This window comes from Phalangium opilio, unplaced genomic scaffold, assembly GCF_054372755.1.
Source record: "Phalangium opilio isolate 3A_F unplaced genomic scaffold, DU_Popi_V2 ptg000002l_1, whole genome shotgun sequence".
Taxonomy (NCBI): domain Eukaryota; kingdom Metazoa; phylum Arthropoda; class Arachnida; order Opiliones; family Phalangiidae; genus Phalangium; species Phalangium opilio.
Genome location: NW_028324144.1, coordinates 3,468,927 through 3,482,990, shown reverse-complemented (window position 1 = coordinate 3,482,990; position 14,064 = coordinate 3,468,927). Strand labels below are relative to the sequence as shown.

General features: G+C 38.2%; 2 protein-coding genes and 2 long non-coding RNA genes across 7 annotated transcripts; 2 read left to right on the top strand and 2 right to left on the bottom strand.

The window, feature by feature from the left end:
• Positions 1-136: 136 nt before the first annotated feature.
• Positions 137-3,521, top strand: LOC149718317 (methionine aminopeptidase 1). The gene is made up of 9 exons (XM_089841325.1): positions 137-292; positions 499-550; positions 639-712; positions 776-928; positions 1,028-1,250; positions 1,314-1,445; positions 1,539-1,682; positions 2,617-2,682; positions 2,845-3,521. Exons 1-9 carry the CDS (start codon positions 170-172, stop codon positions 3,012-3,014), a joined length of 1,137 nt encoding a protein of 378 aa, XP_089697451.1. The 5' UTR covers positions 137-169; the 3' UTR covers positions 3,015-3,521.
• A 2,310-nt stretch (positions 3,522-5,831) lies between these two features.
• LOC149718315 (uncharacterized) lies at positions 5,832-11,529 on the top strand. Of its 2 annotated transcripts, none has more exons than XM_089841087.1 (3): positions 5,832-6,979; positions 9,491-9,742; positions 9,817-11,529. In XM_089841087.1, the coding sequence occupies exons 2-3, from the start codon at positions 9,514-9,516 to the stop codon at positions 10,986-10,988; spliced, it is 1,401 nt and encodes a 466-aa protein (XP_089697213.1). In that variant the 5' UTR covers positions 5,832-6,979; positions 9,491-9,513; the 3' UTR covers positions 10,989-11,529. The 2 variants fall into 2 exon arrangements, with proteins under 2 accessions (XP_089697213.1, XP_089697288.1); XM_089841162.1 differs by lacking the exon at positions 5,832-6,979 and adding an exon at positions 7,908-9,245.
• Positions 6,921-8,957, bottom strand: LOC149718316 (uncharacterized). 3 transcript variants are annotated; one of them, XR_016368148.1, is made up of 3 exons: positions 8,767-8,957; positions 7,144-7,912; positions 6,921-7,058 (listed from the first exon to the last, which is right to left on the bottom strand). It is a non-coding gene; the product is annotated as an uncharacterized LOC149718316 (long non-coding RNA). The 3 variants fall into 3 exon arrangements; XR_016368108.1 differs by having other exon boundaries at positions 6,973-7,361; positions 7,440-7,912; XR_016368136.1 differs by having other exon boundaries at positions 6,973-7,605; positions 7,762-7,912.
• Positions 11,512-13,509, bottom strand: LOC149718314 (uncharacterized). The gene is made up of 2 exons (XR_016368079.1): positions 13,047-13,509; positions 11,512-12,512 (listed from the first exon to the last, which is right to left on the bottom strand). It is a non-coding gene; the product is annotated as an uncharacterized LOC149718314 (long non-coding RNA).
• Between the last annotated feature and the right edge of the window lie 555 nt (positions 13,510-14,064).

The window sequence follows — 14,064 nt, the reverse complement described above, 5'->3', positions numbered from 1 at the left end:
AATTAATATAAAAGTATACTAAAAGTAAATAAGTGAAATAATAAGCGTGATTGAAGCCAATTTAGCCACATGACTTTCAAAATTTTAATTTTCCATGAAGTTGTAGAAAAAGGCCATAATGCATTTCGTCTAATCCGAACGGAGCAGCCAGGCCAGCCAAGATTTTAAAATGGCGGATGTAACAAGCACTAAGATACACCTATGCGAAACAATTGATTGTGGAAAAGAATCCAAATTACGTTGTCCAACTTGCATTAAAAATGGAATTCCAGGCTCATTCTTCTGTTCACAGGTAAATATAATAATTTAAATTAACAAATAATGTGAAGTGTAGATAAAGCCGAAACTCGGAGTCTTAAAAGAGTTAGATAGCAAAGGCTTAGGGGCTAATTTTCACGTGGTCTCTGTGCCATGGTCATCAGTCATAATTATAATTAAGGTCAAGGGTCAGCCTCAGGTGGTTCGCGATTATGAAATTTTATATTATTTAATTATCAGGAATGTTTCAAGAGTAATTGGGATGTTCACAAGCTTGTTCACAGGAAAGCCAGTAAGAAATAAATAATTAAGAATTACTATATGGAGCCTAAGATTGAATAACGGAAGTTTGATTTAACTTAATTAAATTAATCTATTAGAAGAGGCCATGATTCCTGTTTATCAACCTTGGCCAGGCTATAAATTCACTGGGAAATTAAGGCCTTTCCCTGTTGTAAGTTACCAAAAAAAAAAAAAATCTGACGAGTGACTGTTAAATTAACGGAGATCGTTTTAGACCCCCAAACGTCCCGTTCCTGATGTCATTAAGAGACCAGACTACGCTGATCACCCCAAAGGTTACCCATTAAGCGAACAGGCTGTTAAAGGATCAACCGAAATCAAAGTATTAAATGATGAAGAGATCGAAGCCATGAGAGTCGTTGGAAAGGTTCGCTACTTCTTTAGTTTTAGTTATACACCAAAAATGTATAATTGCTATTAATTAGTCTGTTTTATTATAATTTAGGCCTTTTATTTATATAAATAGTTGGCCAGAGAATGTTTAGACGTTGCTGCAGATGCAATTGCTGTTGGTGTAACGACTGATGAAGTTGATAGGCTCGTACACGAGGCTGCTATCGAAAGGGATTGCTACCCATCTCCGCTAAATTACTATTGCTTTCCCAAGTCATGTTGTACGTCTGTAAACGAAGTTATTTGCCATGGAATTCCTGATTTAAGGCCTTTAGAAGATGGAGATCTATTAAATGGTAATTAATTACTAATTATGCTTTAATTATGTTGTAATCTTAATCTTGATTAAATTAAAACAGTTGATATCACTGTTTATCATAATGGATTTCACGGAGATTTAAATGAGACGTTTTTTGTTGGAAATGTCAGTGATCAGTACAAAAAACTAGTGGAAGTCACTTACGAATGTTTATCAAAAGCTATTGATATCGGTAATTAAATATATTTAAATTACCTTTACTAAGCCTTTTTTACGTTTTTCAACATTTGTATAATAATCTCTACATTTTTTTAATCCATTTCAGTTCATCCTGGAGTAAAATATCGCGAAATTGGAGGTGTCATTCAAAAAATAGCCCAATCTCATGGATATTCTGTTGTTAGAAGCTATTGTGGTCATGGAATTCATCGGTTGTTTCATACTGCTCCAAATGTGCCTCATTACGCGAGTAAGTACTGATTTTTATTGAGTCTGGGGGTTGCTATTGCTACATAAATAGGCCTAAAGTTGGGAGTAATTAAGCAAAATGTTCACAAACATAGCCCCCTCCATAGGAATAGCATTACACCCAACTTTGGAGGCTCATAACTCTGGTTCTACTAGAGGTACGGGGATGTCCTTTGGGTATGTTATAGTCCAATTTATCCCCCATCCAACCATACTAAAAACTTAGGGGTACGTCAAACAGGGGCCGAGTAATTAAGCAAAATGTTGGTAAACATACCCTCCATAGGAATAGCATTAGACCCAACTTTGGAGGCTCATAACTCTGGTTCTATTATAGATATGGGGATGTCCTTTGAGTATGTTATAGCCCTATTTGCCCCCCATCTAACCATACTAAAAACTTAGGGCTACATCAAACAGGGGCCGAGTAATTAAGCAAAATGTTCACAAACATAGCCCCCTCCATAGGAATAGCACTACACCCAACTTTGGAGGCTCATAACTCTGGTTCTACTAGAGATACGGGGATTTCCTTTGAGTATGTTATAGTCCAATTTATCCCCCATCCAACCATACTAGAAACTTACGGCTACGTCAAACAGGGGCGAGGAATTAAGTAAAACGTAATCAAACATGGCACCCTATATTGGAATAACGTTACACCCAACTTTGGAGGCTAATAACTCTGGTTATATTAGAGATACAGGGATGTCCTTTGAGTATGTTATAGTCCAATTTATCCCCCATCCAACCATACTAAAAACTTGGGGCTACAACAAACAGGGGCCGAGTAATTAAGCAAAACGTAAACAAACATACCCTAAAGTCGGGAATTGGACATAAATAGGCCTAAAGTCGAGAATTAGACTATGTGGGGTTTGTAAATTTGTAATTTTACCATAAACTAAAATGTAAGTAACAATTTTACTTGAAAGAAAACAAAGCTGTAGGAATCATGAAAGCTGGCCACACTTTTACTATCGAACCAATGATAAGCGAAGGTAAATTTTAATTTAATTTCAACCAAACTTAATTTAAAAGAAATTAATATTAGCATTTAATTCTAAATTAAGAGCTAATTTCCATTAAAAATTAAATAAGGTTAACACCCCCTTTTCTAAATCTTTTTCCCCCCAAAATCAATCAATTAATAATAATAATAGGAAGCATGAGGGACGAAGTTTGGCCCGATGATTGGACCGCGGTAACCCAAGATGGCAAAAGATCTGCCCAATTTGAACAAACTTTGTTGGTAACTGATACGGGCGTCGAAATTCTCACTAGACGTCGGAAAAATAACGGTCAACCTTACTTTATGGATAAAACTTCTTAACCGTTAACCGTTAACGCAAATTTAATCTTAGGGCAAATTATTTAAAGTCCTGAAACGCTAAAAATTCGTTTACTTTAAAATTAAAACGTTGTTAAACACGGTTTGTTTATTTGTTTTTTTGTTTTTTTGATTTATATCTAAACAAAGTTTAAGTTTAAACTAATTTAATTAAGATTAAGATAATCCCAAATGAAATAAAAATACTTTAGGCTTATACTCATTTCTATCGATAATACACTACAGTTTAAATTAGATTTTGTTTATCTAATTGTTTGTTTATTAAAGCAACGAGCTTCTATTATTATTATTTACAATACACTCTTCAATATTTCACTTAAATAATTACCCTTTTTTAATTATCTTTGTTAGGCTAATTAATAATTCTAGTTTTCTTAATCAAAATGTGTTTTAAACGTGTTTTGTATAAAAATTAAAAAAGAAGCAAAGTTTTTTTTTTTTTTTTCGCGAAATGAAAAAAGATGAAATAAACATTGATATGCAAATTTTTACGAGTTTATATTTATTTTTTTAAACTGGACACGTGGGCAGTAGAACTAGCCCAAGCTCTTTTAATTAAAAAACTGGACATTGGCCACTTAAAATGGTCAACCTTAGGTAAGTTAACTGTGGGATTCTCCCCCATTTCACCCAAAAACAGTTTCCCCAATTCCCATTTCTCCCAAACTCATTTGTCCCAAAATATTTTTCCCCCAAAACAAAAACATTGGCTATTAATTCCCCTTACAATATCCTCTCGATCCGTGCCTTCCACTGCTTTAATAAACTCGGAGCATATTTCACTGTGTATCTAAAGTAATGCAATAAATGAAAACTGACCGATTACAACCCAACCCAACCCAAAAAGGCAAATTTTTTCTAGGTCTTTTTATTTCTATAGGCTAAATTAGATCTCAACTTCCGGGCTTGGGCGAAACGAGAAAAAAATCTTTTGGGCGAAATATTCCTTTTGGGGATTATGGGATTGGGGAAAATGGGAACATACCAACTGTGGAACGGCTCAGGTTGGGTGGGACGCCACAAATGGGGGAGGAATAGTCGGACTTATTGGTAATTGGTCAAAAAGGGCTACAGACGAACCAATTACAATTGAGTCCAACTATTCCTCCCCCATTTTTGGTGTCCCACCCAACCTGAGCTGTTCCACAGTTAGCGCGCCTATTTCTCTCCGTTTTCACGTCCTCCCTCATCGTCCTTGACCTTGAAAGTTTTTTTTTTTTTAATTTAATTAAGTGGTCTAGCTAATTTTTAAAGTGGACATTCGTCCAGAGCTACCACCTTTTTTTCTCAGCCTGTTTCCCATCCTCTATAGAGTGCTGTCAGTTGTGACGTCAGATCCAAGGTTAAACGTCACGAGTCATGCCTTTAGCAATGGGCGGCCATGACAGTTACCGTTTTTTCTTTATGGGAAAACAGCATGGGTGACGTCACACCGGCGCTTCTGACAGCACTCTATACCAGAGAGAATTTTATATGTAACATTCTCTCTGCTCTATACATAGTTTTCAGACTAGGAGTATTGATACCATTTACACCACTTGGTTCTGCAGTTTGTCCGCCAAGTAGCCTAGCTGGCCTCCTGGTGTAAATGGTATCAATTCTCCTAGTCTGAAAACTATCTATAGGATTTGTAACATCCACGATTTCAAGACCTATTGTTTTGCAACGGAACCCATATGTTGCGTAATAGTTCTTTTGTCTGTGTCTGTGATCTTTGGTGCTACTAGGATTTGGCAAGCTGTAGGTTTCCTGGAACTTGTAGTACCTTTATCGGTCTGTTTTTTTGCGCAATTTTCGGAGACAGCCACGCGGAAAACAACCCTTTTATTTTTCACGCTATCTGTTGACTTTTAGTTTTTGATAGCTCGCGATACACAAACAATGATGGAGGGACAACGATCTTAATAGTGAAGGGTTTGGCTGAAGCACGAAATTCTCATAATCTACTATAAATAGTGTCTTTCATAATACCCACAGTGTAAACGACCGCTACTCTTATAATTTCTCAATCTCTTGTTAAAAGAAAGTTAGATCGTGATGACCCTGAATGACTTGGTGGGTCGTGTTCGCACTAGAGACCAGTGGAGCCTCGAGTTTGCATTAGGCCTATTCCTTTGTTTACAAAACCCAAAGTGTTAATTTTAATTAGAGCTGCCTTTCTCAGTTTTTTCTATGTTTTACATTGCAGCTATCATTCCTTAAGTTGCTCCGTGGTGAGCAAATTATAAGCCATTCATTTTGGCCAATGAGGACGCAGTTTATTTTGGCGCGCAATAATTTCAAAAACTCGTTAGCCTAATTTCCCAGTTAAAAAGAATCCCCCCTTTAGCGCACACCAACCGACCCCTAACCTATGGATGTCATTTACGGTCATAGCTACCAACAAACCTACTGGGATTTAACGAAACATTTTTGTTAATGTGAACTTGGCTAAAAGAAGCTGAAGATGAGATGCGTTAGATAGGAGCAATGATAGGAGTACGTAGTTCCTTGAGATGCTTATAGTACTAAGGTTAAAATCCGTCATTTTAATCCTCCAAATTACCCCTTTTTAACATATTAATGAGGGTTTTTTGCTTAGCTCCGGGGTTATGCTAAAAATAGAAGAACATTTTCTATTTATTTATTTATGATGGGGAGGGAATACAAGTCTGGTTTAAGTTTTTAAGAAGATCGTCGGAGGCAAGAGTGGCGTGGGAAAACCTTGGAGTTTCCGTTTTTAGACGCCACATCCATCAATAAAAGCCTCCTTATTGTAATTTTAGTCAAGAAAATCGTTAGTTTTTAACCCCCATCCCCCCTTTTAGACCTCATCTTTTACTACTCGCGGAAAAGGATGGTGCAAAAGATTGTGTAACCTTTTTAACAAAATATTTTGAAACCACCCGAAACTCAGGGACATACGTTTCTCTCGGGATGTACCGAGTTTCAACAACATTGCAATTTTTTTTTTTTATCTCGTTTCGGTTTGAAGATGCAATGAGTACAAAAGAAGGCCTACTTTTCATCATCCTCAACGTGATCTTATGGAATTTAGATATTTCCTAAGACTTGACCTAAGTTCATATTAAAGGGATGTACAATGTCTTGTTTGGGGGCGGGGCCTATGCCAAGCTTTTCTTCCATAAAATAGAGCTCTACTGGGCATGCGTGAATTTCATCGGTGTTTCCGTTGAATCTATCCGCCAAGTTGTATGTTCCACGCTTATACAGTCACGTGTCTTTGCCTAATCACTTCTCCAGGAAATAGTAACACTACTACTTCAAAATATAGTTCTTGACACACCCCTACATAACATGTTGTACTGCAAATCCCTTTAAAGCTACTCCAGAAGACTAATCAAAAATATCTGGACGACCATTCCATACATGAACCCCCACTTTGAGATGGTGTAGCTTAGCTTCCCTATTTTTTTGTCTGTTGTTAATCTACGGTGCATTCTTGAATTACATCCTCTCCCGCTTTCAGCCTCTTCCGCGGAAGTTTTGGCTATGATCCCAAAGCGATGTCCGTCACGTGGCTCGAAGTTAAACTTCCTCTACCCTTTCCTCATCACCTCCGTTTATAAAATAGTTGGCTTCCGATCTTAAGAGCTTCATAACAGTATCGACACAACTCCGCGCGCGATCCAACCCAAACGCGAATTTAGGAAGTGCTCAAGTTGATTCTTTGTCACAAAATTTAAAACAATTAATATCAATCGTGGAAATAATTTGACAAAGATATTATTATATTTGTTATGCATTCACTAAATTCGCTACTGTTTTTAACCCAATTCGTACGTCGATTTCATTTCATTGGAATCTATTTGATTTAAACTCTTCCGTGATTAACTTTAATTCAAATTGAATTTGAATTTTAATCGTGAGAAACAATTATCGAGAGAAAAACTTTGAAGAAGACAAACAAGGCGTTTTGGAAATATTTCGAGTTTGATATAAAATTGGTAAGTACTGTTTTTTCTTGTCTTTTGAAACTATTTGGGAAAGTGGTACTTTACAGGGTTGCCACTTGTCAGGGAAAATCTGGAAATATTAGGGAATTTTAACTGAAAAAGGGGCAAAAAGATCAGGGAAAAGTTGGGGAATTTTATGTCTACTGTATACGAACATTTCATTATTAAACGTTACAATAACTGTTGTAAAATATGGCCTGAATATGCTTTTATAAATAGATATGCTGATAACAATGAAAACATCTGGGCCTATTTATAAACGTCAGGCAAAATCAGTGGAAATAGTCCAGAAAAACCTTTATGAGTCAAGAAATTGGCAACCCTGAATGGGATTTTTGAGGCAGACATTCATCTCCTTCTTATCCTCCTTTCCCTGACAAAACATTCAAAACGGAAGACAATATTTACGTAATAAATCAATAATCGTGTTAATTTAGGCTTAGTATATTACTTCTTAAAATACTCCTTTGTTAGTAAATATGGAGATTACGCAAGTTGCAATGCAACTCCTCGTGATTATTTCACAACGTGGCGAAAGTTATAGCCCTAGCTTCCGTTGAGAAAACTGCAGCTTCTACTACCCCAAACTCTGGATCAAGTCCAAGGTCTTTCTAAACCTAATTCCGAGAAATAACAGTTATAGGCCTACCTTAAGCTTAGCGCTAAAAGTAATTAAGATCCATCCAAATTTAGGTTCCGTACGTGGTATTTGGGTTTCTTTCGGGCTATCGTATAGCTAGGGTCAAACAAATAGTCAAAGTACTACGACATACATGAAGGTAAAGAAGGCCATTGACTGCAAAGTGCAGCGCCTGTTGTCAACCGATTTAATTTTGGAGTTACTCCAATTTAAAAGCGTTCTTCCAAATCTTTTCCGCGAAATGACGAAATCTTAAGTTCGTTGTTCCATCCTGATACGCGGTTCTGTATGAAAGAAAAGGGTTAGGTAAAATCATTTCGCAATATGTCAAGAAGAGACTTCAGACAAGAGAACGTCAAAAAGTTGGGAAGATTTTCCATTAGAACTGTTTGTCAATGCGTACTCGCAAAATAGATTTGTAGTATTTATGAACCAAACAGTTCCTGCGTACATTATCAGAGAAATCTAAACCTAACGCAACTGCACTTCGCGCCTCAATTGAAAACTTCTTAGGCGTCATAACAACAATAAGAATGGGGAATGCATACAGCTACTAGGAATCATTGCGTACGTGTCATTTTCACTCAACGTATTTAGCTGGATTATGTGGGAAGAGCTAGACTTATCATTATGTATGACGAATTTTACCTCGAGATAATTTACCTCAATGCATGTTTAACCTTGTGCGCGCCTGACCTCGCGTTGCTATCATGCAACCAATGAAATCACAGTTCGAAAGACGCCATCAAAATTATGAGGCATGACGGATAGTAAGTTCTCAAGTCCGGCCCACAAAACCCACGTAGAAATTAACATGGCATATATTATGGGGGCACAATGATTCCAATTAACTGTATGTATTCCTAGTAGAGCCAATAGGCTAGTGGCACCCCATGTTATTTGTCCGTGCAGTAAAGCTGGGAAACTGCTATTACCCTATAGGTTTTCACAAATTCAAAACCTCTATCATCGGTTACGAACCTTTCGTAAGAATTGTAGGATTACGACAAACCAAGTGTCATAACTTAATGTTGTTGTGTTACATACACAATTAATGATAAGGAGTAATTACTAATTAATCCTAATAATTAACACAATCTTAATTAAGTGAATTGTGAAAATATTCCAAACTCTCTACCTTTAAGTTATTTTTATCCGAGCACGTGTTTTACAAACTGCTTGATGGTTAAATTTGTTGACGTCATTACGTAACCCTCGGTTTCAAAATATTCCCCGTGGTCCCTAGACGTTATGTTCATCCCTATTTCCTACAGAGTACAGAAACGTCCTTCATTCTTGTCTCTCTCGAAGAAGTTGATAAGTGCGCTGTTGGCAAACGAACCAAGATAAACTTTGTTGGGTTCTTGAGAATTTCAGAGGGAAGAGGGTTTACGTTTTTAACCCTTTTCTTTTCTGCCAGATTTGATTTTCAAGGAAAAATTTTATTTAGTTTACATAGACTGTTATACATTTGTAATGATTTTGAAGGTTTCCTGTAAATGGTTTTATTTCCAAGTATCTTGTTCAGTACCAAAAGTTTCTAATAAATGACAAAACAAATTGACTCTGGCCGGAAGTAAGATTAGGGAAGGAAGTAACACAAACAATTTGGTGGGCGTATGCTTTTGTTTTGTACCCTTAAAAAAGTACCATATCATTCTGGCCCAGACCTCAAGAACAGTTCCGGTTGAATATAGAAAAATCTATTTATAGACATTACCCAAAGATTCATTGCTTAATTTGTTTATGTTTTTTTATTATTATTATTTTTGGCTTCCGTTGGTATCATAACCATACAAATAATCAATAATAAGTACAGCCCTTTAAAACGGACTTTATTAACTATTCTGATAATTTTTCAGACAGTCAAACCCCTCAAATCAAAATGCCTTCTTCACCTTGCCATCCTACCCTTCAAAGGGAATTAGCGGATAGTATTATCAGATGCGCACCTTTGGACGAATTACGAATTCTATTGGCTTGCGGAGCCAGGGTTAACGAACCAGTTACTCAAGGGTTACGACCTTTACATTACGCCGCTTATCAGCAATACACGGACGCTGTTAACTTATTATTGGTTCGAGGAAGCGAACCTGATGCCATGGATGATGTTGGTAAGTGATAAAGATTTGATTTTAATTAAGTGATAAAAGAATTTGTAATGAATTTGTTTAAATTTCTTCTACAGGTTACACGGCATTGCATTTATGCGCGGAACGAGGTTACGACGACTTGATTCGTCTTCTTCTGGATCACGGCGCACGTGTTTGTTTTACTGAATTGGGTCCAGACGACAAGGCATTGGGTAACCCTCCCAGAGCCACGTTAGCCGATGAACCCTTACGTTTGGCCATCAAAAACGGACATTACGAATGCGCGGAACTGTTACTTAAAAACGGAGCCGATCCGAATGCCAGATACTTCCTAGGCGCCGAAATCAACATGATCAGCCCCTTAAACGTGACCTTTTTGGAGTTGATGCTTAAATTTGGCGCGGAACCCGATTCCAGGGATCGTTCTGGTTTAACACCGTTGATGAAGGCTTGCAGACATCCACACGCCATGGAAGCCGTTAAGTTACTGATTAGATACGGCGCTGACGTCAACGCAATGACATCAGAAAGGCACGATTTTCGTACTGTCCTTCATTACGCGGTTTTGAGTGGTAATTTGGATACGGTCAAGTTAGTCATGGCTCACGGAGCTAGTGTCAAATACCCCGCGCAGTATAAAAAGCCAACCCCATTAGATTTCGCCATTTTGAGGGGAAATTTGGATCTCGTTAAGTATTTGATGGACGCCGGAGCTGACGTCAATTGCGGATCGCCTATTATTGGTTCCCCATTACATATCGCGCTGTCGGAGAAAGTCGAAAACAAAATGGACATTATCAAACTTTTATTAGACAGGGGTGCCGATCCCAACGCAATTACTCTCTCCAATCATGGCCCGTTACTTAAACCACCGATCGGGGAGTACTTTAACTCCTCCGAAACTCCGGACCTGACCATTGTACAATTACTTTTGAGGTACGGCGCGCGCGTTATTCTAAAAGCCCAATTACAACATCCTCTGGGTATTTTAAAAACTGTCCATCGTTTGAGCGAAACACCGGACGTTTTCGATACCGTTTTGGACGCATCGGAATGTTTCAACGTGTCCTCGATTAAAAGGTCACTCCTGCTAACGGACGAACAAAGGGAAAAGTTAATGGAATTGGCCAATACACCGCTAACCCTAAAAAGACAGATGAGGATTCGAATTCGAGACTGGATGGGTCCCGGAAAAGACGTATCGAAGAAAGTTGATACCTTACCGTTGCCCAATGTTTTGAAAATGTACCTCCGATTTGAGATTTAGCAAGAAGAGACTAAGATGTACTGTAGAAATGAGTTATATTTTAATAGGACGGCAAAAAAATCTCCCTAAAGTTCGGCTCTCCTAAGTATTACTGGCTTTTAGTACCAATTTTAATACGGTTCAGTTCACCGCCCATTTTAAATGTACTTATTTTGAAATGGGGCGAGTTAGGCTTAACAATGCCTGGCAACAAATTGAGTTTAATCCAGACTTGACAAGTGCTTCAAATATAGACTTTTAGCTCAGTTTCCCAATAAGACTCAGAAGAATGCAAGAACTTTAGAGGTGATTTTTTTTATCGCTCTATTTAATCCTAGTCTCTTGATATATTCTGTATTTACGAGAATTTTTGTACGAAGATATTTTTCAGTCAATCTATAGATACGTTTCTTAAGGGATGGCCCCTTTTGATATGTCGTCGGAACTCTTAGGCTTATATTTATTCTCAGGAATACATAGAGTTGATTTGTGTATTCCTGATATTGTATATGAAATATTAATTTTTATAAGAAATTAAAAAATGTTTAAAACCAATAAAAAATTTAATTCAATTAAAGATAGATATTTACACACATTTGGGAAATAAAGTTCGAGGAAAATTGAATAATTGATTTTAAAAATGGTCTAGATTGCTTATGAGTAGGTTGTTTACAATTTTTCGTCTTCAACATACTCATCGGGTTCTTCGAAGTCTTCCTCCGGTTCTCCCTCTTCTCACGGCTGCCTATACTGATTCTCTCTCCATCTCTCTTCCCTTTGCTTGAGTTCTCCCTCTTCTTCAAGCACGGTATTTCCGGGCTCGACTAGTCCTTCCGGGTTACCAACCCACGGGTACGCCTTGGGACAACTGGCTTACGTTTGCATGTATCTAGTTTCTTCGCCCTCGAAGATGAACATGGCGACGCAGCTATTTGGACTGTCACAAGGGGTCGGCTTGGGTTCGTCGCACGCGAGGGCAGGATGCAGATCCGGCTCAACACCCTCGGGGGCCCACTTGTATTTGTGCTGTGTGCCATGACGCGGGTCACAATATGCAGTTATTGCTTTCTTTTCCCGCAATAAAATCATCATTATTATTATTAGCACATGCCTACAATGCCTAATGGATAATCCGGCACTGGCAGGATGGGTGCCTTTCGTTGGGCTCTTTACCCAATCGAGGGCTTTCTTGTTACTGTAAAGCACACGTCCTTCAATGTTTGCGCAGTCTTGACGAATCTCAGAAAGGCTTCGATTTTGGCGTCGCTTTGGAACCAGTTGGATGTCATGTAGATACCAAACGGGGCCATGGACTTGCGTCCGTGACGTTCGAAATTCTCCATCAAAAACTGGTAGATTTGGTCCGGTTCTTCCTCGAAGACGCACTGATCGGCTAAGGCGTAGCTTCCTCCGATACCATTTTTGCTGTACATCATGGGGAAGCAGTTTCTTTACTTACTCGGTGAAGCGGAGAGCGAACCGTACGGTTCAACTTGCTAGCACTAAGCGCCGGGCTCTCGTGCGAACAACGATGGCGACAAAAATCTGCATTAAATAAAAAATTGGTTAAGTTCCTAATTTCTACGCTATTAATTTTGAGCTCGCGACCCGCGGCATAGTTCGAATTTGGCCCTTTAGCCGAAAAGGCTGGCCACCTCTGTAAAACGTATCGTCGCTTGGCTATAGTGCAGCAAAGATTAAATAATAACATATGAGCGTTTGGTTCACCCGCCTTCCATCGTGTTTCTAATCACGTTGTAAGGAAAAGGTCACCCACATGGCGAAATTTAAGAATGTTTTACACTAAGAGGTGGTGCTGTGGTAAAGGTTTATATTGGTGGGGAGCTAATATCTCATTTTAATCATTCCATAGTGACCAACATCGTGGCGATTGGAGCTAAAGGGATTTTAAAAGTTGCTTTGACTTTCTTCTAGCTGAGGGCTTTTAGAATATAGAGTTAATTATGGATCGCGCTTACTTGGGACAAATTAAAAATATATCTATACCCATTTTCTTATAAATTTGGCTCGCGATCCCTTACTTAAGGGGCTTACATGTAATTAAGGAAACACGCTTACCTTATTCCTATAGAAATACTTGAAGCCAAACGCAACAACTGCTTCCTCGAGAGACTTCAAGAAAATGGTCCCGTCCTACTGCTTCCTCGGCGAAAGAATGAAATTATTCCCTAGTTTTTGCTCTCTCTCTCATACCATAGAGTAGTGTTGGTAGAGGGGGGAGTAGACTGTGTATCCCTCCCTCTAGGATACTGTACGCGCCTGGTAGGAGGGATGACACTTAGCTAAGAGATAGAAGGGTATGACGTTTGCATACGTAGAACTGAACTGACATTACTCTATTCTATCTCTTAGCTCAGTGTTAGCCCCCTACCAGGCGCGTACAGTATCCCCTCTTACAAAAGCACGCCTAGAGGGAGGGATAAACAGTCTACTCCCCTCCCTACCGACACTACTCTGATAGAGTAGTAAACTTTTATCATTACCCAAAGTACATGGATATTGAACCTTGGTGTCCATTTGCTTCTGTCAATACTCTTTGGTTTACTTTAAGTACACGGACATAGAACCTTGTTATTTGTCAATCCTCTTTGGTTTACAAGATTTATCACTGGCGAAAAATTTACAGAACAGTAAACTTTACGGGAAATCCCGCGAAATACTCTTTTTCTCTGAAAAATATCAACTCACTGAGATAAGACTAATAATAATTTAAGTTTATTTACTAAAATATTCATATTCCTTTAAAGACTGGTTTACAGAGGTCTACTTTAAAAATATGTTAAAAGTTTAAATTGAAAGATAAAGATAAAGAGTTCAGATTTGGTTCCAGGGATGGTCAAGGCTAATCACTGCCTCCTTCATTAATTAAGGCCCGTGCATGGCCATTGTTAGAGTACAGAGAATTATTTAGATTAACCCATTTTTCGTCAATAATAATGGAACACTTACTATTTTGCAAGAGAACGGCGAAAGTTTGCGCTCTGCAGCATGATACTTAAAAGTATCTTTCTGGGGTCAAAATCGCGTAGCATTATTACAGGTCAAATCCTAGAGATACTATGGCATAACTATAGAT

What these genes read in the sequence shown, in the direction of transcription:
- LOC149718317 (XM_089841325.1), top strand. Translation starts at nt 170, where the DNA reads ATGGCGGATGTAACAAGCACTAAGATACACCTATGCGAAACAATTGAT. An exon ending in GCTTGTTCACAGGAAAGCCA is followed by an intron (nt 551 to 638) that starts GTAAGAAATAAA and finishes TTAATCTATTAG; the next exon opens with AAGAGGCCATGATTCCTGTT. An exon ending in AAATGTGCCTCATTACGCGA is followed by an intron (nt 1,683 to 2,616) that starts GTAAGTACTGAT and finishes TTTACTTGAAAG; the next exon opens with AAAACAAAGCTGTAGGAATC.
- LOC149718315 (XM_089841087.1), top strand. Translation starts at nt 9,514, where the DNA reads ATGCCTTCTTCACCTTGCCATCCTACCCTTCAAAGGGAATTAGCGGAT. An exon ending in TGATGCCATGGATGATGTTG is followed by an intron (nt 9,743 to 9,816) that starts GTAAGTGATAAA and finishes TTTCTTCTACAG; the next exon opens with GTTACACGGCATTGCATTTA.